At 37.4% G+C, this 10,897-nt stretch overlaps 1 protein-coding gene and 2 pseudogenes across 1 annotated transcript; 1 reads left to right on the top strand and 2 right to left on the bottom strand.

Moving 5' to 3' along the window:
* Positions 1–2,105: 2,105 nt before the first annotated feature.
* On the bottom strand, positions 2,106–3,082 carry LOC147934094 (uncharacterized; annotated as a pseudogene).
* A 1,609-nt stretch (positions 3,083–4,691) lies between these two features.
* Positions 4,692–9,754, top strand: LOC147934093 (uncharacterized; annotated as a pseudogene).
* Positions 9,755–10,103: 349 nt separating this feature from the next.
* On the bottom strand, positions 10,104–10,670 carry LOC147934092 (uncharacterized). Its single transcript, XM_087472510.1, has one exon. The coding sequence runs from the start codon at positions 10,668–10,670 to the stop codon at positions 10,104–10,106; it is 567 nt and encodes a 188-aa protein (XP_087328636.1).
* Positions 10,671–10,897: the final 227 nt, after the last annotated feature.

Raw genomic sequence — 10,897 nt, 5'->3', positions numbered from 1 at the left:
TGTCCAGTCATGTCTCTTTTGACATTCATATACAGATTTTGGTTTTGGATCCTCACTTTCCTCATCTATTTCCCTTGAAACAAGGTAAGAGAAAGTGTCATCAACATCATTGATTTTATTTCGATTCCATATCTTTCCAGTATGGATATAGTTGATAGAAATCTCATGGTTTTCTTCAGGCTCATGATGCTCAATGCTTTCATTAGACTCATGATTTGTTTCCTCCAAAATGCTTTCTGCTATTTTTGGCATATCTTGCTTTTCAGATTCCTTTCGTTTTCTAGGATTTTTATCCTTAGAACCAACTGGCCTACCACGCTTCAAGCGTGTTCTAGACTCTCGTATATCATCTGTTTTTCCACGTTCTTGTGGTATTTCAATTCTAGCAGAAACATTTGCGGCTGGTATATATGATTTAGTTACTGTTTTGGTATCAGCAAATGCATCAGGAAGTTGATTTGCAATACTCTGCATACGCATGATTCGTCGAACTTCTATTTCAGACTGCTTTGTAGGAGGATCAAGGTGTAGCAAAGATGGCACACACCATTTGATATCTTTTCCTACTTATTTATTTTCTCCCCCTAGAACTGAGAAAACTTTCTCATCAAAATGACAATCGGCAAAACATGTCGTAGAGACATCACCAGTCTGTGGTTCTAGGTATCTTATAATTGATAGAGAATCACAACCAATATATATACCCAACCTTCTTTGTGGTCCCATCTTTGTACGTTGTGGAGGTGCTATAGGCACATATACCGCGCAACCAAAAATCTTTAGATGGGCTATATTTGGTTCTCGACCAAATGCTAATTACAAAGGGAAATAGTTATGATATGCACTTGGTCTTATCCGAATAAGCGCTTCTGCATGCAAGATGGTATGTCCCCATACAGAGGTTAGAAGTTTTGATCTCATGATCAATGGTCTTGCAATCAATTGCAGATGTTTAATTAATGATTCCGCCAAACCATTTTGTGTATGAACATGAGCTACAAGATGTTAAACTTCAATTCTTGTCACCATGCAATAATCATTAAATGCTTGGGATGTAAATTCACCAGCGTTGTCCAGTCTAATTCTCTTAATAGGATATTCAGAGAACTGAGCTTTTAATTTGATAATCTGAGTTAGAAATCTCGCAAATGCCAAATTTCGAGATGACAATAGACAAACATGTGACCATCTGCTAGATGCATCAATCAACACCATATAATAGTGGAATGGTCCACATGGTGGATGTATCGGTCCACATATATCGCCTTGAATTCGTTCAAGGAACTTTGATGATTCTTTATCAATTTTGGTTGGCGATGGCCTTATGATCAATTTTCCAAGAGAACACGCTTCACATGTCATTTTACTCCCCTGATATATCTCATTAATTTTCAGTGAATGGCCATAAGAGCTCTCTATAATTTTTCGCATCATTGTAGTGCCTGGGTGACCAAGGCGATCATGCCACAATGTGAAATCTTCTGGATTTCTTTTGATCACAAGGTGCGATTCTATTGCATCTATATAAGTATGATGCAAACCAGAAGGAAGTTCTGGAAATTTTTCCAACACATGCCTTTTTCCAGATTTATTAGAAGTTATATACATACACTTCTTTCCATTCTCAGTGGCAAACTGAGTTTCATATCTTTGAAGGTATATGTCTTTGAAACTCAACATATTCCTTTTAGAATTCGGAGAATATAAGGCATTCTTTATGGAAAACTTTGTTCCATTAGGCAATACAAAGTTAGCTTTGCCACTTCCTTCAATCAAGTCTGTAGGACCTGATATTGTATTGACAATAATTTTGGTCGGTTTTAACTCAGAGAAAAATCTCTTATGTCTTAGAATAGTGTGTGTTGTTCCACTATCTGGTATACAAATTTTTTTGATATTTTTCCTTGTAATTGTTTTGTTTGAATCGTCATCCATTTCTGTAATAAACATAAATGTTAATAATATAAGTAAATTTCATTTATAGTGAAACATATAATGATTCTACATTATCTTATTTTAAGAAACAACATTAGTTTAAAAACAACTGAAATACATAATACTTATTAATGGCATTACTTGAGACTACTAGTCTCACTACAAGCATTTCAGTTATCCGCATGAGCGGTCTCATCAAATTCGTTCACAAAGTTCGATGCATCGAGATACGATGTACCCTCAAAATGCTATGTGAGGTTCACTTCTTTCCCTTTTCCCTTTTGGGACTCTTTGAACAATTTGCAAAGATGTTCAGGGGTTCGACACACATGGGCCCATTGCCCTTTCGATCCACATCTATAACAGATGTTCTCACGCTTCTGTGCGTTACTTCCTTGGGATTCTTTTCCCTTAGGACCTTGTTCAGATCGAACCCATTTATAAGACCTCTTGTTTTGTGGTTGAAAATATCTTCCACGTCCGCGATTAAATCGACGACCACGACCTTGATAGGTTTGACTTCCTCTCTCTGGATTTTTCACGTCCGTTGCATTTCTGGAAATGCCTTTGTTCCCGTAGGACAAGAGTTGTGGTTTTTGAGGAGAAGTTCATTATTCTTCTCCGCCAATATGAGATTCACAATTAACTCAGTAAATCTCTTGTATCCGCAATTTCTATACATCTCTTGGAGAACTCAATGTTCTTTATGAAAAGTGAGGTAAGTCTTCTCGAGCATTTCAGCTTCGGTAATTGGTTTACCACAGTATTTTAATTGTGATACAATCCTCAGCATAGCGGAATTATAATCCTCCACTTTCTCAAAGTCCTAGAATCTCAAGTTTTTCCAGTCCTCTAATGCATGAGGGAGAGTTATTTCTCTCTGGTTGTCAAACCTTGCTTTTAAAGCTTGCCAAAGCTCTGCTGGGTCTTTTATGTGCGCATAGTCATGCGTCACATTTTCATCGAGATGTATTCTCAGGAATATTATTGTCTTGGCCTTATCTTTGGAAGGCGACATATTTTCCAATTTTATGATCTCCGACAATTCTTGTGACTCTAAATAGAGTTCCACATCTGTCGTCCATGCTATGTAGTTTGCTCCAGTAATTTTGAGAGCCGGAAACTTAAGCTTCTCAATGTTTGCCATTAGTTATCTAAACAAAAAACCGAATAAATATTATTAGCAAGATAATTTTATTTATTTTAGAATGCACCATTTATATTAATAATGCAAGCGATTACAAAGAACACAAATGCATAGAAAAGTAAACCAATGTTAATGGTAAACTCTTCGTGAGTAAATTCTCCAACGAAGAGACCATAAATACAAGTAATAATTGCAATTAAACAAACAATTAAAAATAAGCTAATCATTTTCCAAAATGAAAACCTAAACAACTTTCTTCAGAAAATTGTATGAGGAGTGATGCGGTTTTAGATGAATGAAAGAGTGAAAATATGAGTGTATTTATAGATTGAAAATTACTGTTTATAGCCATTTGAAAAGTGTAAGATTTTTTTAAAAAATTTCTTTGTGACTGTTGGTGAAAAGTATTAAGCATTAAATAAATCTTAAATTGAACAATCAATCAGTTAAAATTTAGCTATTTCAGATATATGTTAATATACTGGTGGTTGAGCCTCCTTATCTATTAACCATAATATAAATATAATTTAACGGCAATATTATGGTGACAGAGTCATCCACATAAGAACAGTAAATAAATTATGGTGACGGAGTCATCCACATTATCGGCGGCTGAGCCGTCCATTGTTATGGTGAGTGAAGCAGCCATTACAATAATTACTTATAAGGGCGGAATACCTCCCACTTTAGTAATAAATAAATAATGGTGTTTTGAACAAACACTGAAAAATAATTTTTCTTTTGACGAGGCGACATCCGCCCGGTAGAATAACATATAAAGTATAATTACATATATAATTATAACCCACCGTAGAGTGATCGTGCTGATAACGTGTTATAAAATAAGTGTTTGATTTTTATGGTGAATATACTAAATAATAGAGAGAAATTTTATACCCACAAAAGGTTTGAGATACTGAGTAAAAGAGGGACGAGAGAGAGATTTTACTTCTTCTATAATTGAAGTTTTTGTAAGTTGTATTCGTATGTTATAATGATCGAATTCGATCGTTTATATAGAGGTAAAAAAGTAAATTACTATGTGTGCATAGTGACGGTGGACTCTACAGAAATTACGTAATATTTTTCACATGTACGCATCCTTTTGTGACTTTTTATGTTCTCCTTCTTTTGTTGACTTTCGTAACAGGTTTCATATTTTAGTAGTTCAAGATAAAAAAGACAGGAAGAAGTGTTATGAATCATGAATGTTTTGGTTTATCATAGGGAAACATGTCATTTAATTCACCAACTTTCAAATTTAGGCCATTTTAATCATGAACTTTGTATGTGGCCATTTTAAACATGAACTTTTTGTTGACTTCGAGTTTAATCACAAACTTTTGTTGACCGAGCCAAAACAATCATCACGTTAAATCCCTTAACAGAGCATCTAACAGAAGTTTAACTGTCGTTAATTGATCTCTGTTAATCAAAGACGATGTCGTTTTAAAATGAGAAGAAATCAAGCTCTTAACCAAAACGACGCCGTTTAGAGAGGAAAGAAATCTCAAATCGATTAATCCCCAAATTGAAATCGAGAACCCTAATTTCTTATTTCACCATTTCCCTCAAATTGCTCCAAAATAACTAGTTTCGTCTGCCCCAAATGTCGGATTTGTGGTTGACACCATGGCGAGAGGAATCACAAAGTGTTGTCGGAGAGGGAGTCGAAGGTCCACCGCGAGGCGAATCGCAGAGTGTTGTTGGAGATGGAGATGGAGTTGAAGCTCCCATTCAAGGCAAATCTCTCATAGTTTTCGGAGATGAAGTTGATGCTCAACCCCTTGTAGGTGTATTAGAGTCTATTGCCACAGATAAAGAGCAAGCTAAGCGTCGCCGTCGAAAACAAAAAAAATAATAGGTGGAGAGGATGATGATTTTGAGCATCAGGTGGATCAAGCCATTGTTGTAGACAGTGAAGATGACTGCATGGTGTATGGTGATGAAGACTGCAATAATGTTGATGATGCAATCGGTTATGGAGATAACGAAGTTGACAATGGTTTAGGTGTTGAAGAAGATATTAACCTAAACATTGAAGAAGACTTCCTAGAGGTTGTTAGAGGAGACGAAGTTGCTTCTGATGATGACAGCGGTGATGATATCTGGGACGAAGACAATATTCCAGACCCCTTGTCATCTGACGATGTAGACGAGATCCCAGATGGAGATAATGACAAAGACGAGGCAGTTCCTAGAGATGTTGAAGATCCAGAGGGTTTGCTAGCATTGGAGAAGACTTATAACTCGCCGGAGGACTTCAAGCTTGCAGTTTTGAGGTACTCTTTAAAGACTAGGAGAGATATTAAGCTTTATAGGTCTCAATCTCTGATTGTTGCTGCAAAGTGTTGTTATGTCGATGAGGATGGTCTTCAATGTCCATGGAGAGTCTATTGCTCATATGAGAGGAGAAAACATAAGATGCAAATAAAGGTTTATATCAATGAGCATATATGTGTGAGGTCAGATTATACCAAGATGTTGAAGCGGTCTTCAATTGCATTATTGTTTGAGGAGAGGCTAAGATTGAATCCAAAGCTTACCAAAAATGAAATTTCTGAAATAAAGAGAGAATACAAGTTAGAGGTGACTCCAGACCAAAGGCGAAGACAAATGTTTTGCGGAGTAGAAAGGCTAGCCATGAATCACAGTTTGCACGCATATGGGATTATCAAGCTGAGGTTTTAAATCAGAACAAGGACTCGGAATTTGAGATCGAGAGAGTGCCAGGGCCAGTAATTGGAAGCAAACAAAGGTTTTATCGGTTATATATTTGTTTCAAATCACAGAAAGAAACATGGAAAAAAACTTGTAGACCCATTATAGGATTAGATGGAGCTTTTCTGAAGTGGGACATAAAATGTCACCTTCTAGCTGTAGTTGGAAGAGATGGGGACAACATGATTGTTCCGATTGCTTGGGCAGTTGTAGAAATAGAGAATGATGATAACTGGGAATGGTTTGTGAGACATCTTTCTACTAGTTTGGGTCTTCATTCAATGACAGATATAGCTATCATTTCAGATAAACAAAAGGTTTGTGGTTTATTATTTAAACAAGTTAACATCTGATTTCAGCATTTTAGTCAAGCATGCTACTGATTTTATCGTATTTTGCAGGGTTTAGTGAAAGCTTACCATGGAATACTTCCACATGCTGGGCATCGACAATGTGCAAAACATATTATGGATAACTGGAAGAGGGATAGACATGATCAGGAACTTCAATGACTGTTTTGGAAGATAGCTCGGAGCTACACGATAGGGGAGTACAGAGATAATATGGAGGAACTAAAGAAGTACAATCCGCAAGCTTATACGTCTCTACAAGTTACTAATCCGACAACTTGGTCCAGAGCTTTCTTTAGGATCGGGACTTGCTGCAATGACAACCTCAACAATCTTAGTGAGTCTTTCAATAGGACTATTAGACAAGCTAGGAGAAAGCCTTTGTTGGATCTGCTAGAGGACATTAGAAGGCAGTGCATGGTCAGAAATGCAAAGAGGTATATCATTTCTTCTAGGCTGAAGACAAGGTTTACAAAGAGAGCTCATGCAGAGATTGAAAAGATGATAGCTGGAGCTCAAAGTTGCACTAGATACCTGGCCAGAGAAAATTACCATGAGATAGAGGTGAATGGTGTTACTTACTCTGTTGACATGAACACATCGATTTGTGGTTGCAGGAAGTGGCAGATGGTTGGGATACCATGTTTTTATGCGGCAAGTGTGATCATTGGAGATAGAGAAAAAGTTGAGAACTATGTTGTTGACTATTACACAACGCTGAGGTGGAGAGAAACATATAAGGAATGTATTAAGCCTGTCCAAGGGATGCCTTTATGGGCCAGATTGAATAGGTTGCCTATCTTGCCACCACCATGGAGAAGTGGCAATCCTGGAAGGCCATCAAATTATGCTAGGAAGAAAGGAAGAAATGAAACTTCCTCTTCTTCAAATAACAAGATGTCAAGGGAGAAGAGAATCATGACATGTTCTAACTGCAAGGAAGAAAGACACAACAAACAAGCATGTAAGAATCCAACAGTTGCAAGTCAACCAAAGAGAGCAAGAGGTCGACCACAAAAATATCAAGAAGGAGGTTCACAACCTCAAGGAGGATCACAAGGGCAAGTAGGATCACAAGTACAAGGAGGATCACAAGGACAAGGAGGATCACAAGGGCAACATGCATCATCACAAGGACAAGCACCACACGGTTCACAAAGAAGAGCACACGGTTCAAAAGTACAAGGAGCACTACACGGACAAGGAGGACCACAAGGGCAACAAGCATCATCACAAGGACAAGCACCACACAGTTCACAAAGAAGAGCACACGGTTCACAAGGACAAGGAGCACCACACGGACATGAGGAGAAGAAGAACAAGGATGTGCTCGATTTGCAACATGGTTTGAGTGTTCCACCTAGATATACATCTGTTAAATTCATGGTTGGTTTGGCATCTGTTATTTGTTATCAAGAACCTAATCTATGTTCTCTGTTTTTTGTTTTCAAGAACCTAATCTATGTTGTGTGTTTTTTGTTTTGAAGAACCTAATCTATGTTTGGTTAATTGAATGGTTTATTTGGATCATGTTTTAAAGAACGTAAGTTTCTTTGACAATTACCATTACCAAAGTACCATTTCATTACCAAAATACAAGACAACACATAACATTTTAATACCAAAGTACCATTTCATTACCAAAAGACTCTAATAACCAAGAACAAATGTTTGTTTCTTGGTTTTACATAACAATAGGACCACAATGGTAATGACAATAAAACAAAGGCACATCAAGCACAATTTGATGATCAATTTCCATTTCTTGATTTCTCTTCTGCTCCACATTCCATCTTCCTTCAATCTTTTAATCATAGTCTTCAACTCTTCAATCTCCACTGCAACCTCAGACTTCGCATTGCTTATCTCGCTGTCAATGATGGATAATATCGGTAAAGCATCTACAAGCTCCTCATACACACCATCTTCGACCCATTTAAACAAATGTTCCTACAGATGCAAACGATAATAATTACAAACGAACTAGAAAACAGAAAATCAAAATGACTTACATCTCGTTTGGTTAGACATCGAAAGAAAGGTCTTCATGGGTTTTTTTTTGTGGTCGATGTATAGATGACAACGTCTAACCCGCAATGACACTTCGAAGGCAACCCGCGGTTTCCATTTTCCCCACTCGATTGCCCAGAATTGCAACTCATAACTGAAGGAAAAGATTGATAAATCAAACAGACGACCTAGTGAGAAAATGAGAATGAGAAGATGATTATTTGGGAAATTAGAGATTTAATTTTCGAGTTTGGGGTTTTAATTGATTGTGGGGTTTGAGTTTTGGCTAGAAACGACGTCGTTTCTCACTAACAGAGATCAATTAACGACAGTTAAACTTCTGTTAGATGCTCTGTTAGGGGATTTAACGTGATGATTGTTTTGGCTCGGTCAACAAAAGTTTGTGATTAAACTCGAAGTCAACAAAAAGTTCATGTTTAAAATGGCCACATACAAAGTTCATGATTAAAATGGCCTAAATTTGAAAGTTGGTGAATTAACTGACATTTTCCCGTTTATCATATATTATGAATTAATGATATTATGACCATCATTGACAATTAGGACATTGGACATATAAATTTTTACATACAAAATCAAAATGATGAAAAGCTTTAAGCTTATACAGTGTCAGAGTGTCTTAATCATGTTACTACTATAAGATTCATGTCAAGTCACTGCATACTCTGCACGACTTTAAATCATTATATCTCACTTGTGAATTTGAATCTTCTTAATCTCACTTTCCCCTCATTCCTGTTTCAACATGCCGGCCGGGGAAAAAAACTAATCACATTTACTCCAAAACAATCAATTATTATAGTTGTCAACTCCATTATCCAAAAAGTGCAATATTTCGTTTCATTTGCTTTATTCTATCTATTGTTGCAATCTTTTGTAAGTAACTAAAAGCAATAATTTCATGAGTGACTTAGGTAGATGACCATGGTATTTCGTAAAATAGAGAAAATAACGTTGTGGCAGAAAAACTTGGTAAATAACGTTTTTTTGGGGGGGGGGGCTGAAAAGTCCAAACAATCCTGATGATTAGGCGGGAGTAAAGGTGCCCCACCCGTAGGTTATTCTATGTAGGGGACAACATTGGTAGGAGGTAATGATGAGACTGATATAAATTGAAATAACTTGTTACAAAAAACATGCATAGGTTGTAATCGATTAGTAGTTAAACTGAGTATAAGGTGGTGACGCCTACGAAAACAACTTACATAGATTGAGTCTAACTCATGCTTTTACGAAATAATTGTTCGAGTTATTATGCAATGGATTGATATCTCCCTACACATGTAATACTAGTACGCATGCATTCGTGAAACTCCATTCCTGCAAAAAAAACATATGTATGTCTTAGAACAATCACATGTACCCTACGTTTTCCACATGTGGGTTTCCATTGTCCCGGATCCATCTTCCGTGGTACAGGGTTCTTCGAGATTTCGAAAACGGTAACGGGCCAGAACTAGTCGTTACGCATGGTAGTGTTAATCAACTAAGCCCATGGGCTAAAGAAGATGAATACCAAGGAAGATCAATTACAAACAAGTCTGTTATCGTGAATAAGGATATCATATAAAAAACATGTCATTTTATAAGTACACATGAATCATGACATCGCCACTTGAGTTGCCCCAAAAATCGTCCACTGGACGGTCGACATGACACATTTAGGAGAGAGAATACCTATCGGTGATACGTATCCAAGGCATTTAATGCAAATGCAGAGACACTACGAGCTACGACGGTAGCATTAGTAGGTAAAAATTTTGGAGAATCCGTAAATAGTATAATAACATGGGTTTCGCACATACATCAGATAATAAAATATGTATCGGGCGACACGTGTGTCGAATCCAGCTACTACTCCACTGGCAAAAACCCTTATCGCTAAGAAAAACATTTAAATGCGCGTATACTGTAAACATTTAAAAACATTCAACATGCAGTGGCACGATTTTGCTTTTCGCAGATGTAGGGCAAAGGACCCCATCCAGCAGAGCAAGTACGGCGTAACGGATCCGATTATCACTCTCAGGGACGAGATGCCTCTTTAGTCTACTTACGAGCCAGTCGGCCGATACGTCGGCCCTGTCGAAGTACTTGTACCAATATTTGCCGACAACAGTTTTCTGTTTACCCGTCTTCTCTTTGTCCGTAAGAAGCTTATCGCATCTTAAACCGGTGACCACTGCAAATTCAGCTATTGAGAAACGAATCGGGAACCCACCGTATATAACCCATATTTCGTAGTCTTTCTTCACCACGAGTTGTCGCGTCAATAGAAAATGAATGAGTTTTCCAGAGTAAGCGGCACTCTCCGGAACCGCAAAAAATTGCCCAAACTGGGAGGATTTAATGATCTCGAGTTCAGATGGGACCAAGACAGCGGCGATATCGTCTATGATAAAGAGGTCGCTGTACGAGTGGACCCTTTCGCCGGTGGGTTCGGATCCTTTAGCAAACATTCGTGATGGCAAACCCAGATTTGCCATCTAAATATATAAAATACGAATAGAAAATCAATTAACGAAGAAATATAGAAGAGTCAAATGGATTCACCAGTTAATACGTGGACAAAGCTCTATATAGTCGGCCATTGCTGTGAGAAATATTGTCGTGAACGGCCGCCGAGAGAACGGAGTCAAGTGAAATTATAGGGTTGGAGAGAAAGCTAAGTAATAAATATCTAATTTCTTTATTATTTGATGCTGGGAAACCC

The sequence above is a fragment of the Camelina sativa genome, chromosome 11, assembly GCF_030686135.1.
Source record: "Camelina sativa cultivar CO46 ecotype springtype chromosome 11, ASM3068613v1".
Taxonomy (NCBI): domain Eukaryota; kingdom Viridiplantae; phylum Streptophyta; class Magnoliopsida; order Brassicales; family Brassicaceae; genus Camelina; species Camelina sativa.
Note: the sequence above shows the minus strand (reverse complement) of the source record. Positions and strands in the feature narration are given on the sequence as shown.

Coding starts and splice junctions, on each gene's coding strand:
- LOC147934092 (XM_087472510.1), bottom strand. CDS start 10,670: ATGGCAAATCTGGGTTTGCCATCACGAATGTTTGCTAAAGGATCCGAA.